The sequence below is a fragment of the Haliotis rufescens genome, unplaced genomic scaffold (assembly GCF_023055435.1).
Source record: "Haliotis rufescens isolate VD_foot unplaced genomic scaffold, xgHalRufe1.0.p SCAF_4, whole genome shotgun sequence".
In the NCBI taxonomy this organism is placed as follows: domain Eukaryota; kingdom Metazoa; phylum Mollusca; class Gastropoda; order Lepetellida; family Haliotidae; genus Haliotis; species Haliotis rufescens.
The window spans coordinates 11,975,970-12,001,371 of record NW_025964112.1 but is presented as its reverse complement, the minus strand read 5'-3'; the positions used below and the strand labels follow the sequence as shown (position 1 = coordinate 12,001,371).

The window sequence follows — 25,402 nt, the reverse complement described above, 5'->3', positions numbered from 1 at the left end:
CAAACCTGCAAAGTTTCATGAAAAAATATTGAACGGTTTATGAGTTATGCTCCGGAAACGAACCCTACCCTCACAGAATCTAAGTCCATCTTGTTGCCATGGAAACGTAAAAAAAAAACGTGACGGACGGACGGACGGACAAAGCCCGTTTCTATATCCCTCGCCAACTTTGTTGGGCGAGGGATAATAATATATGGGAGACAAAAAGGGGATTTTGTAACAGTTTGTTGTTTCCATTTCTTCACTCTATCCATTTCTTCACTCTATCTATGTCCTACTGTATATTGTGGCTCGACGTGGGACCTGTTCTGCCCTGTAATCCAGTGCCTTGCTACATTACCTGTCACAGAGGTAGAAGTATGCCATGATAAGGCCCAGCTTGGCTAGCGATACCATGACTTCATAACAACCTTCGTGAGATTCTTGCAGACCATTCTGTCCATTTCGCTGCCCATTTTCTGCAAGAAAGGGGTCAATGTGAAATAGATTTAGAACACACAATGCCACATTTTGTTTGTTTCCTGTTTAATGCCACACTCAGCAATATTCCAGCTATACATGTTCGGCGAAACACAGGGGCGTGGGTTCACGGTATGGTGATGCCACACCAAGAGCCATAACCCAGGCAAATCAGGGATTAAAACCCGCGATCAGGAATCTACTACACCAAATCAGAATCAGTCGTTCAACCAGCAGCTTTCGTAGGAAAGATTAAATGTAGATTGAGAAATCTGGCAGCTCTGATTTGATGATTTTGTGTAAGATTTTTATGTCTTTTAAATGTACATCCATCTGGTATTTAAAACTGACCATGTTTTCCATTCTAGTGCTGTCCTTTTTAACATAATGAATTTTCCTGAATGTGACCACAAGTATTTTCAAGCAAGTGCACAACTGGGAGTGGTGTGTTTAGCTTCCTGTACTGGCTAAGTCAGCCATTTCATTTGTTTGTATTGCTGCTGTGCACACATGTAGATGTAATAGCTGTTGAATGACAAGCTATTTAAAAATAACATCACTTACGATAGAAGTCTATGGGAAAATATTTGGTTTCACCTCATAGGTTTCTGTTACACCAAAGGGACACAACTCTGCACAGCAAATTGCAAAACCTTATACCCATGGCCCTATAAATCAAGATTTAATCTTTACAAGCCCTAGGCTAAAGAAATAGTTGCCAAGTCATCAGATTTACATCTTCATTCTCATACATTAAGTATGGCTGTAAACATGGTAAAATAATTACAAACTGTTCCCAAGCAATTTTAGAGTGTATTTTGCCACCTGAGTTGCAGAATGACTGTAGTTATGAAATAGAAAGAAAAAACGTTCATGCTGACTATTTACCTATATGGGTGGTACCAATTGCAAGAATGTTATTGTTCTGGCCTAAACCAAACATTCTCTTCTGTGAAGTGAATCACTGAATCGTGTCTGAACACAAAATGTCACGGCCACCACTGGACACCGCATGATCCGCAAGTGTCCGAGCAGCCGTGAGTGGAAGGTTCAAATCTATCTATGATGGTCTAAAACCACATTTTCATTACTTGGGAAAAGTGGGGAATGCCATCAATACATACTACTCGCATCATAAGTTACCATATATTTAACATGTTGTTGGAGCTGTTATTCAACTTATGAATAATTCCTGATATGAAGAAGATGTTTGAATCCGCAAATCCACAGTAACTCTGCCACATGACCCCATGTGCAGTCACCATGAGCATGAGTGAAGAAAACATTCTCTCTATGATTGGCCTAAAACCACAGATTCAATCTCTCTGAAGCTACGGAGAACGCCATCAAACATTCTACTCAAAATAAACACCTAAAATCTAATGCAAAGCATGGATATTGTTATATATAACCCATATATGGTTAAGGTATTTGTTTGAATCCATGACCCCATGTACAGTCACCATGAGTGAAGAAAACAGTTTTTCTATGATTGGCCTAAAACCACAGATTCAATTTCTCTGAAGCTACGGAGAACGCCATCAAACATTCTACTCAAAATAAATACCTAAAATCTAAAGCAAAGCCTAGGTACTGTTATATATCACCCATTCAAAGTTAAATCATTTGTATGAATCCGCAAATCCACAGTAACTCTGCCACATGACCCCATGTACAGTCACCATGAGTGAAGAAAACATTTTCTCTATGATTGGCCTAAAACCACAGCTTCAATCTCTCTGAAGCCATGGAGAACGCCATCAATTGTGCTACTCAAAATTAACAACCAAAGTCTAAACAAGCTAAGCCAAAACATGGAAATCTGATATTGATGGAAAAAGGAATCAATTACACCACCAACAAAAAATAGGGGAACTAATCATTTCAATCATCATCAGCGCTAGAAATTATCACTAGTCCAATAGTCCTTGCCAAACTGCCCAATAGTCCTTTACAAACTGCCCAATAGTCCTTGCCAAACTGCCCAATAGTCCTTGCCAAACTGCCCATAAGTCCTTGCCAAACTGCCCAATAGTCCTTGCCAAACTGCCCAATAGTCCTTTACAAACTGCCCAATAGTCCTTGCCAAACTGCCCAATAGTCCTTGCCAAACTGCCCAATAGTCCATGCCAAACTGCCCAATAGACCTTGCCAAACTGCCCAATAGTCCTTTACAAACTGCCCAATAGTCCTTGTCAAATTGCCCATTAGTCCTTGCCAAACTGCCCAATAGTCCATGCCAAACTGCCCAATAGTCCTTTACAAACTGCCAAATAGTCCTTGCCAAACTGCCCAATAGTCCTTGCCAAACTGCCCAATAGTCCATGCCAAACTGCCCAATAGTCCTTGCCAAACTGCCCAATTGTCCTCGCCAAACTGCCCAATAGTCCTTTACAAACTGCCCAATAGTCCTTGCCAAACTGCCCAATAGTCCATGCCAAACTGCCCAATAGTCCTTGCCAAACTGCCCAATAGTTCTTGCCAAACTGCCCAATAGTCCTTTACAAACTGCCCAATAGTCCTTGCCAAACTGCCCAATAGTCCATGCCAAACTGCCCAATAGTCCTTGCCAAACTGCCCAATAGTTCTTGCCAAACTGCCCAATAGTCCTTTACAAACTGCCCAATAGTCCTTGCCAAACTGCCCAATAGTCCGTGCCAAACTGCCCAATTGTCCTCGCCAAACTGCCCAATAGTCCTTGCCAAACTGTCCAATAGTCCTTGCCAAACTGCCCAATAGTCCATGCCAAACTGCCCAATAGTCCTTGCCAAACTGCCCAATAGTCCTTGCCAAACTGCCCAATAGTCCTTGCCAAACTGCCCAATAGTCCTTGCCAAACTGCCCAATAGTCCTTGCCAAACTGCCCAATAGTCCATGCCAAACTGCCCAATAGTCCATGCCAAACTGCCCAATAGTCCTTGCCAACTACCCAATAGTCCTTGCCAACTACCCAATAGTCCTTTCCAAACTGCCCAATAGTCCTTGCCAACTGCCCAATAGTCCTTGCCAACTACCCAATAGTCCTTGCCAAACTACCCAATAGTCCTTGCCAAACTGCCCAATAGTCCTTGCCAAACTGCCCAATAGTCCTTGCCAAACTGCCCAATAGTCCATGCCAAACTGCCCAATAGTCCTTGCCAAACTACCCAATAGTCCATGACAAACTGCCCAATAGTCCTTGCCAAACTGTCCAATAGTCCTTTACAAACTGCCCAATAGTCCTTGCCAAACTGCCCAATAGTCCATGCCAAACTGTCCAATAGTCCGTGCCAAACTGCCCAATAGTTCTTGCCAAACTGCCCAATAGTCCTTTACAAACTGCCCAATAGTCCTTGCCAAACTGCCCAATAGTCCTTGCCAAACTGCCCAATAGTCCATGCCAAACTGCCCAATAGTCCTTGCCAAACTACCCAATAGTCCATGACAAACTGCCCAATAGTCCTTGCCAAACTGTCCAATAGTCCTTTACAAACTGCCCAATAGTCCTTGCCAAACTGCCCAATAGTCCATGCCAAACTGTCCAATAGTCCGTGCCAAACTGCCCAATAGTTCTTGCCAAACTGCCCAATAGTCCTTGCCAAACTGCCCAATAGTCCTTGCCAAACTGCCCAATAGTCCATGCCAAACTGCCCAATAGTCCTTGCCAACTGCCCAATAGTCCTTGCCAACTACCCAATAGTCCTTGCCAACTACCCAATAGTCCTTTCCAAACTGCCCAATAGTCCTTGCCAACTGCCCAATAGTCCTTGCCAACTACCCAATAGTCCTTGCCAAACTACCCAATAGTCCATGCCAACTGCCCAATAGTCCTTGCCAACTACCCAATAGTCCTTGCCAACTACCCAATAGTCCTTTCCAAACTGCCCAATAGTCCTTGCCAACTGCCCAATAGTCCTTGCCAACTACCCAATAGTCCTTGCCAAACTACCCAATAGTCCTTGCCAAACTGCCCAATAGTCCTTGCCAAACTGCCCAATAGTCCATGCCAAACTGCCCAATAGTCCATGCCAAACTACCCAATAGTCCTTGCCAAACTGCCCAATAGTCCTTGCCAAACTGCCCAATAGTCCTTGCGAAACTACCCAATAGTTAAAGTATCCTAAGGACTAGAAGACATTTGCCCTTTTTAAGAGTTTTGCCCTGTTATCATTATAAGGACTAGAGGGCTATAACTGCTGGTTTCTATCACTGATCATCGTTGCGGTGCACATCTACAATACCGTGGTGTTGCCCCTAAAAGCTACATGTAATCACAATGACATTTCACATCATGCACACAAAAGTCAAAGTCTCAGCACCTGTAGGGGAACTCACAATCACTGATGCAATTGATCTGAGCACACGCTTAAAATGCCTAAAGTTAATTGCGATAATGCCATCAAGGTTTCGAGATGTATCACCCAACAAGGACGACACACCATTACATGACCGAAATTATTTTTACCGACATTTGTTGTGATTACACCATCACTATCATGTTTCCTTATTTTTTGTTGGTAGTGTATCATGATAATACTGAATCCACTCATCCCAATATGAAGCAAGATATAAACAAATTATTTCCCAAATCATAAAAAACCAATTGTTTACTGCAGGGTAATGTACAAATTTTAAATAACTCATGCGCAGTTGATCCTCGTTGGTCAGTCTTTGCATCATGAGATGTTGTTTTGAGCTGAAAACATAGATAAGGTTTAAATCACCACATCTTGGGAAGAGGAATTCCAGGTATCGGGACACTGCTGACTTGAACTGACACTAACCAGTCACTGACGAGTACCGTAATTTGGATACTGATGAAAAATATGTATCACAATCAAATTAACACGACAAGTGTTTTTGTCATTAATTTTACTTTCCATTAAAGCACTGACTTCAGTAGTTGTGTTTGGATTTATAGTGTGTACACCTGTTTTTACTTTTTGGCTGCTTAACCCAAACACATATTTATGTCAATTCTCAAGAATAAACAGTAACAACTTCAGCGCCTGCATATCTAATCCTTAACACAAGCCCCATCCACTCCAGCCACTCAGAAAACAGTAGTCTGTTTGGGGAGGTTTCTAAAATAGATTTGTTTGTTTGTTAATTAATGCCACGCTTAGCAATATTCCAGCTACATGACACCAGTCTGTAAATAATCCAGTCTTGGACAGACAATCCAGTGATTGACATGATGAGCATCGATCTACTCCATTGGGATACAATGACATACTTCAACCAAGTCAGCGAGCCTCACCACCCGATCCCATTATTTGCCTCTTACGACAAGCATGGGTTGCTGAAGACCTATTCTCTACCCGGATTATAGGATGAGAATCATCAACATGATCAATAGAGTAAATGCAAAATGTATTCCCAAAACCTGTTTCCCAAAATTCAGTGGTGTGCTTGTAGTGTTTGACCACGCAATGTCACGAGCACTACAGGACACCGCATGACCCGCAGGTGTCATAGCAGCCGTGACTGACGAGGTCAGGTTAATCTATGATGGTCTAAAACCACTTCTCTCAATACTTAGAAAGAGTGGGGAACGCCATCAATAACACAATTCTTCAATGAGTCACCTACACGGAATCAACAGTGCTGAATCACCTACACCCAGCCACCTACTCTGACCACCAAGTCCCCAACAATAAGGCGTTTGTCATTGTATTCCTTGGGTTATGGGCCAGCTCACCCTATATTTCACAAAGGTGAAAAAAATTAAACATCATTTTTCATTCCTACAATCATTCCCTGTCATTCTGATTCCCACTGAATCTGTTTTTAAGAGATGATTTACGTAAAATGTCCACATCGGTTTTTAGGTTTATACCGACAAAAACGCAAAATAAAATTGAAGAAAAATTATTATAATTAATAGGAGAACTATAAAAACTCAACAGACTGCTTATTTAATATTATCACAAAACACTGTAGCCACCAGACAAAATCAGTCACATCGTTCTTGCCCACTCTGATTATCGGCAAAGTAGCTAACATTAAGCCACTAGTAGGGATCACCTAAAAAAAATTTCAGGTTTACGGAAACAAATGCAAAACAATTGCTTGGTTCACCAATCACATCCATGGCATCACTTAAACTGTATTTATTTGACCATGTTGAAAAAAAACAAGGACAGTGTCACAGAAATAGGCACATTTCATAGGCCCACAACGTAAATTGTATAAAAGAGGATATCTGTTTCCATGGTGATAAGGATGCTTCCTGGTTTAGGAATTGTTTGCTGTAACAGTTTTAATGATCATGATCATGTATTTCATTTTTCAACCCTGCCAACTACACCATCTGTATGATGTAGTGAGTGAGTGAGTGAGTGAGTGAGTGAGTGAGTGAGTGAGTGAGTGAGTGAGTGAGTGTGTGAGTGAGTGAGTGAGTGAGTGAGTGAGTGAGTGAGTGAGTGAGTGAGTGAGTGAGTATGGTTTTACGCCGCTTTTAGCAATATTCCAGCAATATCACGGCGGGGGACACCAGAAAAGGGCTTCACACATTGTACCCATGTCGGGGATTCGAACCCGGGTCTTCAGCGTGAAGAGCGAACGCTTTGACCACTAGGCTACCCGACCGCCCCTGTGTTGGATGTACATGCGTTGTGGCACTTGTGTTCTAATATTCCCTTTATGTCCAGAACCCATGTTATTCTGAGGTTGTAACAAAGACACAAAAGCATGGGTTTTTGTTATATGGTTGACTCGCATTATCACAAGCAGCACATTATTTACCTGCTCTTGCCTTTGCCCCATTCCGCCTCAGCTGGCGTCGTCGATACAGGCACAGGGCTATGGCAGACACGATACTGAAACAGTGACCACAGAAATAGTACCATCATTTCAAAAAACGCGAGCAGAAACACTACCGACTTTCTGGCATTCAAACTGATTAGCATCCTGTAAATTGTGTTCAGCAAAATATTGAAAATATCAATATGTCATGGCTTGCCATATACAACTGACAACTGATGACAAACATGATTTAAGTCAATGCCTCAGTATTCATTCATTCATTCATTCATTCATTCATTCATTCATTCATTAAAATGATACAAAGTGCCACTGATTTTTCCTTCTTTTGTGAAAAGAAATTTGTGGCATTGAGTAACACCAATAAAGAAACTTGTTCTATGACACATGCCAAATACTGTTTTGTACATTTGAACTCTGTCATTGAAATTTCATCAAAATGTACCAAATTAACCTTTAACAGTGGGTTATGATTGAATAAGGTTTTCCTCCCCCTTTCCTCCAAATTCCATCCATACTATGGCTGGGGACACCAAGAACGAGAATTATACCCAGACTGGAAATCAAACACAGGCCTCTTGTGGGACCAGAAAGCACTTTAACCACAAATCCAAGAGTGTTTTGATCACACCAAAGTGGGAGACTGTGTAATTGTTTCTGTACAAAAAGTCACTTAGGTGGGAAAGGTATAATACTGCAGTTGAGACACTGCCTCAGACTGATCAACATAAAGAGAGTGAGTGAGTGAGTGAGTGAGTGAGTGAGTGAGTGAGTGAGTGAGTGAGTGAGTGAGTGAGTGAGTGAGTTTTGATAAACACCACTTTTCAGCGATAGAAACTGTTTTAGACTACTAGTCCTTATAATAATAACATATAACATAATGGCAAATTTCTACTAGTCCTTATGATGCCTTAACTATTGGGCAGTTTGGCAAAGACTATAGGACTAGTGCCAATTTCTAATGCTGCTTTTAACACTATTTCAGATATTTACAGCATGTCTCCTTGTTGTGGGAGACAAGCTTTAAGTGATGCAGGTCTCTAAGTGATGCACCACTTTGGTGAAACCCACAAGCAGGGGTATGGTGTTGACAAGCATAGTGAGTGAGTGAGTTGGGTTTAACACCGCTTTTAACAGTATTCCAGTTATATCACGGCATGTCAGCTTAATGTGGGAGGAAAGCCCGAAGAGATGCAGGTCTCAGGCGTTTACTACTTCGGTGAAACCACGAGCACGGGTATGGTGCTGACAAACCTAGAAACATAATCGGGGCGAACCGGGATTCGAACCCACAATCATAGGTCTCTTCCGTGCCAAGGGACGCAACTCTGCACAGCAAAACGCGGCGCCTTAGACGACTGGGCCACCCGTGCCCCCTTGACAAGCATAGAAACATAATCAGGGACAAATGTTGATTTAGACCCCACCCAGATCATAGGGTCCTGGCATGTCTAAGGGATACAACTCTGCACCGCTAACGCCAAGAGATGTCAGTCTCCCTGGACACAGTGCCATATTGTAAGGTAAGTTGTGTGAGGTAGGCTGTGTGAGGTGTTACCAGACGAGGAAGAATGCGGCAGTGATGATCTGCAGTGTAGTGGCCTGCTCCGGCTTGTTGCAGCAGGTGCCGTCGTGGTGGTTCATGTCGTTGTTGCAGTACATGTTGAGCAGAATCTGGACATCCTGTACATAAACGAAGGCGAAATACAGCAATGTGATTCTGAGACTCAGGCAATGATTTTATTGCTTAGTTTCTATTTCGACACAGCTTCCGATAATATGAGTGGAGTGTCTCCATCAACTCCATCAATAAACAAGATCTAAATAATTTCATAGCAGACAGTGTAAGGCAAAAAATTATCCTCTAATTACTGTGTAATGAACTTTAGTCACTGCAATTATTTTTAAAGATTGGCATATTCATATTTTGTATAATAATCATATTTTCGAAGCAACAAAGTGAGCAGCTTTGACTAAAGTCACTTTTAATGACATAGTGACAGGCTGAGGGAATAGGGTTTCACATGAGAGTCTGTGCACTCAAATTCGAGTCTGTACACACGCTGTACTGAGAAATAGTCTAACCACCCACCTGTCATAACCACGGCCATCATAAATTAATTATCAGATCATCATTCCCAACTGCTTCACTACAAAAAAAACTGACTCACATCATTTTATAGATTCCAAGTACTTCCAGACAAAGAAAATTGCTACAAGTGTTTCCCTCGTTTACTTTAGGAACAACACAATATAGGTTGTCCTATCAAAGATTCAGATTTCATCCTGTTCATGTGACATTTAATATCCCGATGTCTGAACATTTTGCTTAGAAAAGTAAATATAAAAAATAAAATGTGTTTCACATATGTGGATAAAAATCTAACAATTAATTTATTGTGACCAGAGAATAGGTCTTTCCTGATGATACCATCCAACACCTTGTCATACTTAGAAGCCATTGTGGCCAGCAGATTCTCGTTTTAGAGGCACCTGTGAATATTGCTGGTGAAGTCACCACAACTCCAGCTAGCTAGTCCGGTGCAGTCAAACCACTGGTTAAGTCCATGAGCAGCTATTAACACTGTCTGTGCACAAAGACCTCTCCAAAACCACAATAGGACATGCATGGGATAGAAGTCACTTTTCTGAACTGGATTCCCAACTTACCAGATCGAGGGCCAGCTTTGAGATGTGCAGGCCATCCTCAGACTCCTTCTTCATCCCCTGGGCAACAAGACGTGAAGACTTCCACAACTTGGCATCACTGTGCCGCCTGACAACAAACATCAGCATAATAATAATAACAACCTCAACAACAATAATAAAAAAACTCAGTAACCAACGTCACCTGACAACAATCATTAGCATATTAGTTGTGAATATCCATGGGACAGGGAGGGTAACTCCAGACAAAAAAAAAGTTACAACATGAACATTTTTACTCAGTGAGTGAGTGAGTCGGGTTTAACGCCGTTTTTAACAGTATTCCAGTCATATCACGGCGTGTCAGCTTAATGTGGGAGGAAAGCTTCGGTGAAACCCATGAGCACGGGTATGGTGCTGACAAACCTAGAAACATAATCGGGGCGAACCGGGATTCAAACCCACAATCATAGGTTTCTGGTGAGCCCAAGGGACGCAACTCTGCACAGCGAATCGCGGCGCCTTAGACGACTGGGCCACCCGTGCCCCCCGTTTTTACTCAGTCTACACAAGTCTAGACAAGTATCTCTTAGATAAGCATGCAAGTTTTAGTTTTAGTTGAATGTAACTTCTGTCCGCATTGCACCCACTATGCACTCAGTGAAACAAGGAAACTAAACAAGCATGCATTTTAGCCTTAGTCCAGTTTTGTTGTCAAGGAAACAACAACAACAAAATAATTTTTTTTAGAAATACCAAAACAGTAAAAGGCAACATTTCAGCATGTGTTTTGTACAAATACAAAATTTTATGATAAAATATCATAGTAAACATGGTAAAATATCAAGTGTTTTCTGAGGTATGCTCCGGAAACAAATGCCACACAAATTTGAGTCTAAGGCCAATTTGATGCCAAGGAAAGACAATCATGTTTTTCTTCAACAAACCAACACATCAAAAGTGCAAAGTTTCATAATAAAACATGAAACTGTTTTCATGGTATGCTCCAGCAATGAAACGTGGCGGATGGAGGAAGGACAGACCCATTCCTTTACGCCCCTCCTACTTCCTCAATAATCCTCATCACACTTGTCATGGCACACATGGCAACATCTCGCCCATGTATGGTTCAATCATTTGTATCCGCAAATCTACAGCAACTCGGCCACATGACCCCATGTGCAGTCACCATGAGTGAAGAAAACATTTTCTCTATGATTGGCCTAAAACCACAGTTTCAATCCCTTTGAAGCTATGGAGAACGCCATCAATCGTTCTACTCAAAATTAACAACCAAAACATAAAGCAGAGCATGGATATTGTTATATATAACCCATTCATGGTTAAATCATTTGTTTGAATCCGCAAATCCACAGTAACTCTGCCACATGACCCCATGTACAGTCACCATGAGTGAAGAAAACATTTTCTCTATGATTGGCCTAAAACCACAGTTTCAATCCCTTTGAAGCTACGGAGAACGCCATCAAACATTCTACTCAAAATAAATACCTAAAATCTAAAGCAAAGCATGGGTACTGTTATATATAACCCATTCAAAGTTAAATCATTTGTTTGAATCCGCAAATCCACAGTAACTCTGCCACATGACCCCATGTACAGTCACCATGAGTGAAGAAAACATTTTCTCTATGATTGGCCTAAAACCACAGTTTCAATCCCTTTGAAGCTACGGAGAACGCCATCAGTCATTCTACTCAAAATAAATACCTTAAATCTAAAGCAAAGCATGGGTACTGTTATATATAACCCATTTAAAGTTAAATCATTTGTTTGAATCTGTTTGAACGCCATCAATCGTTCTACTCAAAATTAACAACCAAAACCTAAAGCAGAACATGGATATTGTTATATATTACCCATATATGGTTAAGGTATTTGTTTGAATCCGCAAATCCACAGTAACTCTGACACATGACCCCATGTACAGTCACCATGAGTGAAGAAAACATTTTCTCTATGATTGGCCTAAAACCACAGATTCAATCCCTTTGAAGCTATGGAGAACGCCATCAATCGTTCTACTCAAAATTAACAACCAAAACGTAAAGCAGAGCATGGATATTGTTATATATAACCCATTCATGGTTAAATCATTTGTTTGAATCCGCAAATCCACAGTAACTCTGCCACATGACCCCATGTACAGTCACCATGAGTGAAGAAAACATTTTCTCTATGATTGGCCTAAAACCACAGATTCAATCTCTCTGAAGCTACGGAGAACGCCATCAAACATTCTACTAAAAATAAATACCTAAAATCTAAAGCAAAGCATGGGTACTGTTATATATAACCCATTCAAAGTTAAATCATTTGTTTGAATCCGCAAATCCACAGTAACTCTGCCACATGACCCAATGTACAGTCACCATGAGTGAAGAAAACATTTTCTCTATGATTGGCCTAAAACCACAGATTCAATCTCTCTGAAGCTACGGAGAACGCCATCAAACATTCTACTAAAAATAAATACCTTAAATCTAAAGCAAAGCATGGGTACTGTTATATATAACCCATTCAAAGTTAATCATTTGTTTGAATCCGCAAATCCACAGTAACTCTGCCACATGACCCCATGTACAGTCACCATGAGTGAAGAAAACATTTTCTCTATGATTGGCCTAAAACCACAGATTCAATCTCTCTGAAGCCATGGAGAACGCCATCAAACATTCTACTCAAAATAAATACCTAAAATCTAAAGCAGAGCATGGATATTGTTATATATAACCCATTCATGGTTAAATCATTTGTTTGAATCTGCAAATCCACAGTAACTCTGCCACATGACCCCATGTACAGTCACCATGAGTGAAGAAAACATTTTCTCTATGATTGGCCTAAAACCACAGATTCAATCTCTCTGAAGCTACGGAGAACGCCATCAGTCATTCTACTAAAAATAAATACCTTAAATCTAAAGCAAAGCATGGGTACTGTTATATATAACCCATTCAAAGTTAAATCATTTGTTTGAATCCGCAAATCCACAGTAACTCTGCCACATGACCCCATGTACAGTCACCATGAGTGAAGAAAACATTTTCTCTATGATTGGCCTAAAACCACAGATTCAATCTCTCTGAAGCTACGGAGAACGCCATCAAACATTCTACTAAAAATAAATACCTTAAATCTAAAGCAAAGCATGGGTACTGTTATATATAACCCATTCAAAGTTAAATCATTTGTTTGAATCCGCAAATCCACAGTAACTCTGCCACATGACCCCATGTACAGTCACCATGAGTGAAGAAAACATTTTCTCTATGATTGGCCTAAAACCACAGATTCAATCTCTCTGAAGCCATGGAGAACGCCATCAAACATTCTACTCAAAATAAATACCTAAAATCTAAAGCAGTGCATGGATATTGTTATATATAACCCATTCATGGTTAAATCATTTGTTTGAATCTGCAAATCCACAGTAACTCTGCCACATGACCCCATGTACAGTCACCATGAGTGAAGAAAACATTTTCTCTATGATTGGCCTAAAACCACAGATTCAAACCCTTTGAAGCTACGGAGAACGCCATCAATCGTTCTACTCAAAATTAACAACCAAAACCTAAAGCAGAGCATGGATATTGTTATATATATATCCCATATATGGTTAAGGTATTTGTTTGAATCCGCAAATCCACAGTAACTCTGCCACATGACCCCATGTACAGTCACCATGAGTGAAGAAAACATTTTCTCTATGATTGGCCTAAAACCACAGATTCAATCTCTCTGAAGCCATGGAGAACGCCATCAATCATTCTACTCAAAATAATCCAAAATCTAAAGGATACTGTAATCATGGTTAAATCATTTGTTTGAATCCGCAAATCCACAGTAACTCTGCCATTTGAAGAAATGCCTGACAAATGTGCTTTGGCTCATTGACATTCATGAACATTTGTCTGGACAGTGTATAGTCAATACAGTCTGTGCCAAAACGTCTTGCGTCTACTGTCCCAAACTTGCATCATTTTTTGTAGACTTTAGTGTTATCATACAGACTTTTATCAACTGAGGTTACCTTGACAAAAGAGAATTTTACTAGACTCATGCTTCAGACTAGTGGCATTAGTCGCAGACTGTGTCATATGTTAATCTGAACCTAGGCTATACGAAACTTTTAAACCTGTGTCCCAGTTGTAACCTTAAACAAACTGTCCCATCAACTGATCCCTGCTGTAAGTCTAAACAGGAAGTATACAATTACCATACCAATGTACATGATGTAACAATGTCACTGATTGGATCAAACTGGAGAAAGGACTTATCAAAGTAGATGTGTGAAAACGAAGTGCTAGGCTGGGACAGCATATTTTACTAACACTCCAACAGGATTCCTTAGATTTCAGGGGACAAAAAGAATAACATATTACCAGAGGGTAAATTCTACAAACAATCTATGATTACAAGCCTGACATGACTTCAGGTAAAACTTAGCAATCAGAGTGTTGCCATGGGAGGTCTTGATTTAGCTGTATAAAACGACCCGTGAAGATTCCGGGGTAGAATAGCTCTTCAGCAACCCATGCTTGACATAAAAGGCGACTATGCTTGCCATAAAAGGCGACTATGCTTGTCGTAAAAGGCGACTAACGGGATCGGGTGGTCAGGGTCGCTGACTTGGTTGATGCATGTCATTGATCCCAATTGCATGGATCGATGCTCATGATATTAATCACTGGATTGTGTGGTCCAGACTTGATTATTTACAGACCGCCATCATATAGCTGGAATATTGCTGAGTGCGGCGTAAAACAACAAACCAACCAAATCTGTATAAAACATGCACCAGTGCAACCTATTACTGAAAAAGGCAACCTAATATTTATGTCTACATGCACCAAGTGGATTTCAAAATATTTCAAATGTCAAAATAAAAAAATGACTCACTAAGACATACTTGTCCACACAACATCAATCTTCGAACACACTCAATACCTCTGAAGTTTATTCACCATACTACACAACTGATCCATGTGTTACCTGGATATGTGTAATTTGTCATGCTTTCTTAGGTTTGACAGCATCAAGCTGTGGGTACTTCAAGATTATGTTCAGCACATGTTCCTATAGCATTTTACAGCAATACAATGAAATGAGGTTAATCAAGACAGCACTGTTCAAAGTGAAATCGTCTTGAGTAATTCATATCCATACTACAGAAGCATGAGTACATAGTAAAGTCCCTTTAATCATATCCTTAAATTACCATCAGGAAGGGGAGTTCCCTCACTAACAAGTTATAGTGTACAGGAAATATAACTGTCAGTTGACAATGTCCTGATGTATTTTTACCGGGGCAGGATAAATGTCATGAGCGGATGCAAACCTAGAAAATGTCTAAAACAAATATTAATCATTCTTAATGTGAAGAACATGTTTGAATCCGCAAATCCACAGTAACTCTGACACATGACACCCATGTGCAGTCACCATGAGTGAAGAAAACATTTTCTCTATGATTGGCCTAAAACCACAGATTCAATCTCTCTGAAGCCATGGAGAACGCCATCAATCATTCTACTCAAAATAAATACCTAAAATCTAAAGCAAAGCATGGACACTGTAATATATAACCCATTCAAAGTTAAATCATTTGTTTGAATCCGCAAATCCACAGTTACCATGGTTACTCTGCCGCATGACCCCATGTGCAGTCACCATAAGTGAAGAAAACATTTCTTCTATAATTGGCCTAAAACCACAGATTCAATCTGTCTGAAGCCATGGAGAACGCCTTCAACACTTTGGAATTTTACCACATAGCCAGTGACCACAACATGACAATTTCACTGCATCCATGCATCCTTGAAAGACCATTACTTACAGCAAGTCCAAAGCAACTTTGTTGTAGTCATCAATTTGTTCATTTGTTATCATTGAGCGGTTTCCATTCAGTTTCTCTTCCACAACCGGATCTGAAGAAACAAAACTCGTTAACAACAATAACAACAAAAACAATGATTAAGTTATTAAGACTGGGACGTGTTGTTATTCAAATAACATGTAATTAAGAATTGAATTGCGATCAAACAACTTTTATTTTCACAATTTTTTTTTTTTAGAAATATATGCTATAAAGGGATAAAGACAAATTTAATTACTTAGTTGATACAAAGTAATAAGCGCCCCGCTCTAATAAGCACACATGGCAATATTTCCTAAAATATTGGCTAGCGAACAATCCCAATTCCAATTGATCAATGCACACAAGACTTATTTATTTGTGTATAGTATGTGTGTTATATGCATCCTTAATTCTTGAAAAATATATCTGTCATATATAAACATTTCAGGCTGTCAGCATAAACCACGAAATCTTTGAAATATGTTGTTATTCACCAAAAGAATATTCTAATAAGAGCCCCCTATTTCGAATTTTGAGAGCGCCCTGGGTGCTTATTATGTCAAATACTGTACCCAAAGGTATGATCATTGATCAAGCTGACAAAACAGTCAGTATATTTATGAGAATATTCTTATATTCACAAAAACCTGCAATAATTCAGAATTATCAAGGCAGCCTGTAAATAATAATCTGGATGAAGCAAACTAGCTGTTGACATTATCAGCAACAATCCCCGAAGTCAAGGCACCATGACACACTCAGAGAGATCTCACATTGTCACTCTAATGATTAGTAAGAGGTACTGCGGACCCATTGGCCCCAGACCCCTACGTTGTCAACACTATTTCAATGTGCTAGGGTAGACAATGGCAATGTAAATTATATACCTTGCAGCATCCAGAGTATTTTGGTTGTGTCTTTTAGCTTATCAAAGAGAGGAACAATTGTTGTGAGATTCACTGAAACAGAAGGAAACAAACACAGATGAGGTGAGGTAAAATGAGGTTTAACTTCGCTTTCAAGATGCTTGTAAATTAGTCTGGCCTAATGCTGATTTTATAGTGCTATCCTTCTGAGATACCATGCCGCAGTTTAACATCCCTCTCAGACACAGTATACTGACTGCAAGCCAACCAGTCCTTGTTTTAGCCCCTAAATGTCGAGATAACAAGAACCATCTTTTAACGTCTTTTACTTTTAGTATGAAACGGCTGGCAATCGAACCCCGACCTTCCGCTCTCTGGGCAGGCGCTCAACCACGGAGGCAGTCCAAAGCACAGACGACGCATGCAGAAGTGGAACCAAACTAGCCATTGCAGAACCATGTTCAAAAGAATTTATTGCAGTATATTCTAAAAACGTATGAGTCTACAAGCTCAACCTGACACTTGGCATTATTTTCAGTATAATGTAACTTGTTAACACATTGGACTTTTATTAGCTGATTGTACCTTAAACCAAACAAAGTTTTACTTCACACTGGATTCAGACTAGACTGTTGTACAAATATTACTGAAGAGGAAAGATCACTTAACCACGATAACCATAATAGCAGTCTTCAATACAGTTCACCTGTTAGAGTGAGTGAGTTTTCTTTAATGCCGCTTTAAACATGTTAAACAGAATTCCAGTTATATCACAGCATGCCAGCTTAATGTAGGATGAAAGACTCAAGTGATGGAGATCTTTGACATTTACAACCTTAGTGAAATTCACAAGCACGGGTATGGTGCTGAAAAACTTAGAAATTAAATTGGGGCGAACTGGGATTCAAACCCACAATCATAGGTGTCTAGCGTCCACAAGGAACGCAACTCTGCCCAGGGAATTGCAGCACCTAAGACGACTGGGCTATCCATGTCTCTTTATCAACAGGTGTTGGGAGGAACATAGCATACCTTGATAGTTGTTCAGAGCATTCTTGCTTCCATTGTTCAGTTTTATGCACCACTGAAAAACAACAGGTGACATAATTCAACAGAGGAGGATGCTATAGTATAATAATAGATGTTCAGTTGGTTCACAACTGAATTCAATCATCAAACAATGACTGTTGAATGTTGAATGTAGAACAGTTGGTGCAGTCTACACCAGAGCTCCAGATAATATTTTGAGCAAATGAGTGAGTGAGTATTGTTTTTAAGCCGCTTTTAGCAATATTCCAGCAATATCACGGCAGGGGACACCAGAAATGGGCTTCACACATTGAACCCATGTCAGGAATTGAACCCGGGTGCTTGGCGTGACGAGCAAATGCTTTAACCACTAGGCTACCCGACCGCCCTTATGAGCAAATGAGCAAAATGAATACTTACTCATGTTATGTTTCACATTGGGTATTGATAGCTTTCTTTGGTTATTCAATATATTTTTCCTTGTAATATATTGAAATGTATTGCAATAAAAAATTCCAGCCAATTAGGTTCTTGGGGGATATTCTGCTCAGGAATCGACAGGGTGGTGCTGACAAACCTAGAAACAAAATCCGGGCGAACCGGGATTCGAACCCACAATCATAGGTTTCTGGCGTTCCCAAGGGACGCAACTCTTCACCGCGAATGTGCCCCCGAATCTACAGGGGAGGCATAACAGCCAATGTGGTTAAAAGCCAGTATCAAGGGCAAAAAGTATAGTCTGTGTTGTAGGGGTGAAACAATACAGCAAGGCCAACACAATATCTATTATGATACATCATGTACATAGGTCACGATACGATACGATACGATACATATCGAGAGACATACATTTTAGTCAAATCGTGTGGAAACTTTTTGACCATAAATATTTCAGAGCAAGTTCTAAAGGAAAAGCTCGCTGTAGACACATGTTCATAGTGGCTATTTGAAGTAGCGAACTTGGAACACTAATTACACATTTGCTGGGGGATCATTAAACGAGTAGTAAGAAACCTATTTTAGCAAATCTATCGTCTTGTATTGACACAGAAAAAAATGTTTCATATATTGTGTCATTGCATGAAAACTTACGATGCACTGATACCCCAATGTATCGTTGCATCCCTACTGTGTTGACCACGTCGAACCATTAAAACATTATAGCTCATTTGAACCACAGTCGATGTGAGGCACTTGCAGGAACTCACCGTGGCACTGCCTGTTATGACCAGGTTTGGTCTGGCGCCGGGCTCACTCAGCAGGAAGTTCTTGTACATGTAAAACATGGAGAGATTCACCATTGGCTGCCACAGGAAATCCTGAAATCATAAAGAGTGAGTGAGTTTGGTTTAACACTGCAGCTGAACAGTATTCCAGTTTTATCATGGAATGACAGCTTAATGTTGTAGGAAAGACTGAAGTGAGGCAGGCCTCAATGTTTACCACTTTGGTTAAACCCATGACCACAGGAATAGTGCTGACAAACCTAGAAAGATAATTGGGGCCAACCGGGATTCAAACCCACAATATTTAATTTCTGGCATGCACTAGGAACACAACTCTGCACAGCGAATTGCGGCGCCTCAGACAACTGTGCTGCCCGTAGAAAACACAGGTTGTCAATGTTTACCAAAAACTTGTGAACAACTATGATTATGATGATGTTGGTTTCTCTATTGTTTAACACGTCACTATTCCAGCTGTATGACAGCAGTCTGTAAATAATAGAGTCTGGGCCAGACAATCCAGTGACTGACATCATGAGCATCAATCTATGCAACTGGGATATGATGACATGCTTCAACCAAATCAGCGAGTCTGACCACACAATCCTGTTAGTCAGCATTTGTTACTGGAGACAAATTCTAACTTGGATCATCACGAGGGCTACATCAAGACAATCAAGTCTGGCCCAGACAATCCCTCCCAACCCCTTCACCATCTTCCTGAGGCAAGAGAGTTAACTGACTTAAAAAGTCCAGTTTCCACCCTTGCCGAAACTAGGCTGGAATTCCTTGGCTCGATCGTAGCGCCACCAGTTGCTGTGACGAGTTATGTCCCTTCTATGCCTCTCCAATCAGATTCCACCACTTGTATCACTTGCATTTGCTTCAAACAAAACGGCGGCACCCAGTCAAAACGATCTGATCGATAATCAAGATCCATAACTTGTGATAAAATGAGTCTTACACTGCGAAGTGCGTCAAATCATGTGAGCACCTTGATTAAAAACATGCAAAGATTTAGAAAATATCTGTTGACAACAAATTAGCGCTGCATATGGTTTGCAAATCCTGCAATTGACCGAAATCTGCATGACAGTTTAAGAACTGGATTTCATTTCGGAGCGCAATTTTGATTGGACTATGAGTGAGTGAGTGAGTATGGTTTTATGCCGCTTTTAGCAATATTCCAGCAATATCACGGCGGGGGACACCAGAAATGGGCTTCACACATTGTACCCATGTCGGGAATCGAACCCGGGTCTTCGGCGTGACGAGCGAACGCTTTAACCACTAGGCTACCCGACCACCCTGATTGGACTATGCATAGACTCGTTAGGCCAGCCAAAATGTAACTCCATAATACCAGCCTAGTTGGGCAAGGGTGGAAACTGGACTTTTATAGTCAGTTAACTCCCTTGCCTCAGGAAGATGCCCCTCCACCCCCGAGTAATCAGGAACTACTCACAATCCTGGCACTGATCTTCTCGTCCTGGAAGTGGATGTCCTCGTGAGCCTTATGCTGCTTCACCTCCTTTGACCCAATCAGGTTGATAAACTCGAAGTAGAGTTGCCTGATTCTGGAGTCGCCTACGAATGTGATGTGGTTCCTGCCACCCCAGTAGGACAAATAGTGCATGCACATCCTGGCGTCACTGGAACAGACACAGTGCATTATCATGCATGATCAACAGAATCGCGAGTGTTACCACTAGGGGTGAAACAATACAGCAAGGTAACGATACGATATGTATTACGATACATGGGTCACGATTTGATACATAACTCGATACCCATATTATGTCACATTGCATGGAAACTTCTTGACAATATGTTTCAGGGCAGGTTCAAAAGGAAAAGCTAGCTGAAGACACACCTCTTAGAGGCTAAGTGCCAGGCAGCGTATTTACAAGTACCATCTTTTAATGTCCTTTGGTCTCCGTTTTTAAGAGAATCAATAGCCTCATGCACTGAGAGGCAACAAGAAAAGACGGTCATACACATACCATGTATGTCATTGGGTCATACATGACGGTCCTAACCTGGAATGTCAGCCTGTCACACAAGTACATTTTTACATTATTGTCTGTGGATCTGATAGACAAGTTTACAAGTGTCTTTAAATGAAATATTTTTGTTTGTTTGTTGTATAACGCCACATTTGGCAATAATCCACCTATATCGCGGCTATGTAAACATGGTAACCAGACAATCTAGTGATTGATATCATGAGCATCAATCTACACAATTGGGATCAACCAAGGCTTAATAAAGAGAGTCATCAGGAGATTACATATACCCCTGTTCTGATCCAGAAACGAGCACTTCACCCATTTTCAGTATAAGTCCATCTTGTTTTCATGAAAACAAAACAATTTTTTTTTAAACAAAATCCCATATCATTAAAAGCACCAGATCACCACTAGACTCATCTGTATGCCAAGTTTCATCTGGAATTATTCAATGACTGGAGTACTGCTCCGGAAATGAGTATTTCCCTCGTTTTAAGTAGTAGAAGTCCAAATTGTCATCATCATGATGGTCATGAAAAAAAAAAAAAAAGGAAAAAAAAAAAGATAATCCCAAATCATCAACCACTAGACTGATCTGTATAGGAAGTTTCAAAAGGAAATAGGAGTTCAGGAGTTCTGCTCCCGAAACGGAAAAAGGATGGACAGACAGATGGACATGCTGATCATGCTGATCGCTATATCCCATTTTTCAAAACGTGGGGGATATCAAACTCTCCCTCTAAACTATCTCGTCTCGAATTATCACGTCTATCAATGCACCACGCCCTGGGCCTCATATGGCAAAGTCAATAGCAATTAGCATGTATTTATCTATGATTACAAAATAATTGACCTCGGCAGGGAATAGTTATTTTTCTCAAATTGGAGTTTGCAAAGTTCTTATTTTCTTCTTCAAAGGTATGTTACGTAACATTGCAAACCAAAGCCTCTTCCTCTCATTGGACAGTGAAATACATGTAACCTTAATGCAGCTATAACATTAACACGATAAGTACAACTATGTAACAAACTGGGACATTTTTTTAGTCCAATTTGGAATTTTGACTGACATTTGCTGCAAACGTGGTGTCGAACATCAGCCTCAGAGTACATGGAGTAGGTCAAGATACATCATTGATTAGTTATTCTGTTTCAGAATAGAACAGCGATAACAGCAATTATGGATATTTCCAGCAGCTGGCCAGGCAATCAAAATAACATACTCAATGGGACACCTATTCAGAATTTCAGGCATACTGATGATACACATAATTCCAGTCACACATTACCATGGCAACTTATCTGAGCCAAGCTGCACTGAAACATTGGGTCATTAGAGATTCATCCATGATGCAATCCTAGCTGCCCTTGGCAGGCACACTGGGAAAACATGTAATTTTGTTCAGAATTGGGATACTTTAAAGTTCTTATTTTCTTAGGTATTTAAACAAATGTTAAACCAGAGACCATATAATAGATATGGTCTTTTATATTGTCTCTGGTTTAACACTGTATTTTGAGATTATATTCAATGCAATAATATAAAACTAAGCATTAACTAAGCTGCTAAGCATCTTTTTGATTTATTGGTCCTGTTATCAGTGAAATACATGTTATCTCTACAAAGTCATAAAATAAGTTATGGCTGTTTTTTTAATTCTGATTTGGGAAGTTTTATCACATTTGCTGTAGGTTGGGGCCTGTGAGCAAGACTAGATGAAGACACATAGTTCATAAAGTTCCTCCAGCCCTCCTTCATTCTGTATTATTTAACACTAAAGTTGACAGTAACACTGTTTTTTCTGTAAGTATGTCAATGAATAAACTCATTGTATTTTATTGATGACTGCACATTAAAAAATCACTATGGAACAGTACCCTTGAAGGCCTTCTTTGTTTGTTGTATAACGCCAAACCCAGCAATATTCCAGCTATATGACGGCGATCTGTAAATAATCGAATCCGGACCAGACAATCCAGTGATTGACATCAGGAGCATCAATCTATGCAAATTGGTATATGATGACATGCATCAACCAAGTCAGCGAGTCTCACCACCCGATCCCGTTAGTCGCCTCTTACAACAAGCGTAGTCGCCATTTACGGCAAGCATGGGTTGCTGAAGACCTATTCTACCCCAGATCTTCACGGGTCTAATCTGAAAGTATCAGGTGTTCTCTTAACTTGTTTTGAATAATATATAATGGAGGATCATGACTCTGGAAGTGACTCCCAGTGTTACCAATCCTGAGAATAGTATCAACTATCACAAACACGACCACTCCTTTAACATGTTCAAATATCAGATTTGGAATTTGGACTTCAACTTCAACATTGTTCAACATGTTCAACTGACATATCAATGCATATCAAGAAACATGTAGGACACAACAGCCACTCAGTGTGCTGATCACTCTATAGCACAATGCAAATGTAACTGGAAATGCACATTCCTAATAATTCAATCAATCTGAAACATCTGACAAACATGACAAATGGTTAAAGGAATGTTGCCCTGGTAACAGAAATAAAGAGACTTCCAAGTTCCAGAAGAGTAATACTGTATTCTCCGTATTAAGCACCCTGCTCCAAAAAGTGACACCTGACCAACTTCTAGACCAATCTGTAAGTAATCTTCACAAGAAAGAAAACTTACAGACCATTTTATGTTGAGTATTTAACAGTATTTTCCACAGACAACAGCAGCATAGCAGGGGTATATAATTGCCAAGTAACTATCATAAAAAAATGTTTAAGTTTCATCAACATTCAAACTATAAACATGATAAACACACATAATATATGTTCAATACAGAGTATCGAAAAAAATGAAAAAAAATATTTTAAAAAAACCCCAAGAAAACAAACTCATCATGCTCATTGTGAATGGTATTAATAAGAGCTCCCCACTTGACAATCTTCTAAGTGCCTGGGAGCTTATTTAGGCAAATACAGTATACTATGTCAGTGTTTGAAATTATGAGGTTCCTGGACATGCTGGAGGTTTGCTCCCATAGTATTAGAATCTGGAGACCCCCTAAAACTTCGACTTTTAACATTAGGGCTACGACAACATGGACAAGGAAGCCTCGACTTTCATCATGTCCATGCTTAATTTCGAACACTATACTTTATAGTTAACATGGTTCATTTCTAACTACAACTACAAACTATGAAGCCACTGTACCTCTTGGAATACTTGTGCATCATACATCCGTATGGCTGCCAGGTGCTGTATCCTGGGAACCTGCCATCACTCAGCAGCCACGTGCACGAGTCATTCCCTGTAGGGAGGAAATAAGTGTTGTTCCTTGTTAGGAAATCTTGCTGAATCACAGGCAATACAAGTCTGACATTGTCACATAAAACTAAAATGTCAAACATGTAGATATTAGACATTTACCAATTTGGTAATGTGAGGTGAAGTGAAATGGGGTTTAACGTCTCATTTAAGATCAATTCACTTGTACAGTGACATGCATGTGTGTGTGCGTTTGTGGCTGTATTTACTATTCCGGACTTATGCTAGTATTATAGCGCCAGCCCACAGAGACACTGTCTGCACTTTAACACGGACAATCCACTCGGACATGATATACCAACTCCCAGCCAGTCCTTGTTTCTCCCCTAAATGCCAAGCATGAGGCAGGATAACAACAAGTACCATCTTAAAACGTCTTTTGGAATGACGTGACCTGGTGATCAAACTCCCAACATTCTGCTACCTGGGCAGATGCTCTATCCTCTAGACCATGGAGGTGGTCACATGGACATGATAGATTACAGCATGTGCCGCTGTGTCAAAAATCTGGCAATACATTTACAGGTGTATATATAAACTCATCTGGCTAATATCCATTCAAACATCATTCACATAACTTTCCTTGCATTATACATGTTATATGTACCTGATGAGCAGTTACCATGGTTACACATTTGCTTCATACATGATACATCTACTCCACATTTTCATACATAGGATTACAGTGAAATCATTTATATCATTAACATGGTCTATTTCTCTAATTCAAATTCAACCAAGAAATTCTTTCTGATATTTCAAAGGGTAAAATTAGTTTCCAAACAGAATTAAACAAGTTATGCATCTTACACGTTACATTCTCAAGTCACTCCTTTGTTGCAAAATGGCAAAACATTGTAGATGCAACATTAACAAACTCACTCTCATAGCTCCTATAAAAAATGGCTCCAGGCATATTCATAATTAGCATGATTAGGAGTCATTTGGCATATAAAAATATAAAGTAATACTGACTTTTTTTCTTTGTTGATAATATATTGGAACAATGAAGTAATGTGCGATCAATTAACTGACTCAGTGACTGACAAAGACATGATAGAGTGACAACAATTTTAGGAGCCGTTCCAAACTTTTTTCATTGGCTGTCATCAATAGCTTATGGTCCTTGAAAAAACATTACAGGAAGGAAAGAATGAAAACATATAAACCCAACACATCATAACATTAATAATTTCCACTTGTTCTCCGACATACATGTAGTTGAAGGATTTGTTTTC

At 40.0% G+C, this 25,402-nt stretch overlaps 1 protein-coding gene across 3 annotated transcripts in view; it reads right to left on the bottom strand.

Annotated features, from left to right (window-relative positions):
- Window positions 1-25,402, bottom strand: part of LOC124112296 (N-acetylneuraminate 9-O-acetyltransferase-like) — a 53,976-nt gene that overhangs the window by 26,150 nt on the left and 2,424 nt on the right. For all 3 annotated transcript variants that reach the window (XM_046472328.2, XM_046472329.2, XM_046472330.2), the window contains exons 2-11: window positions 24,051-24,147; window positions 20,320-20,506; window positions 18,837-18,947; window positions 17,632-17,683; window positions 16,621-16,692; window positions 15,713-15,803; window positions 9,874-9,979; window positions 8,762-8,886; window positions 7,186-7,259; window positions 341-458 (exon numbers count right to left, since the gene is read on the bottom strand). In XM_046472328.2, the coding sequence (XP_046328284.1) occupies window positions 341-458; window positions 7,186-7,259; window positions 8,762-8,886; window positions 9,874-9,979; window positions 15,713-15,803; window positions 16,621-16,692; window positions 17,632-17,683; window positions 18,837-18,947; window positions 20,320-20,506; window positions 24,051-24,147 (1,033 nt within the window). The remainder of the gene's footprint in view (window positions 1-340; window positions 459-7,185; window positions 7,260-8,761; window positions 8,887-9,873; window positions 9,980-15,712; window positions 15,804-16,620; window positions 16,693-17,631; window positions 17,684-18,836; window positions 18,948-20,319; window positions 20,507-24,050; window positions 24,148-25,402) is intronic.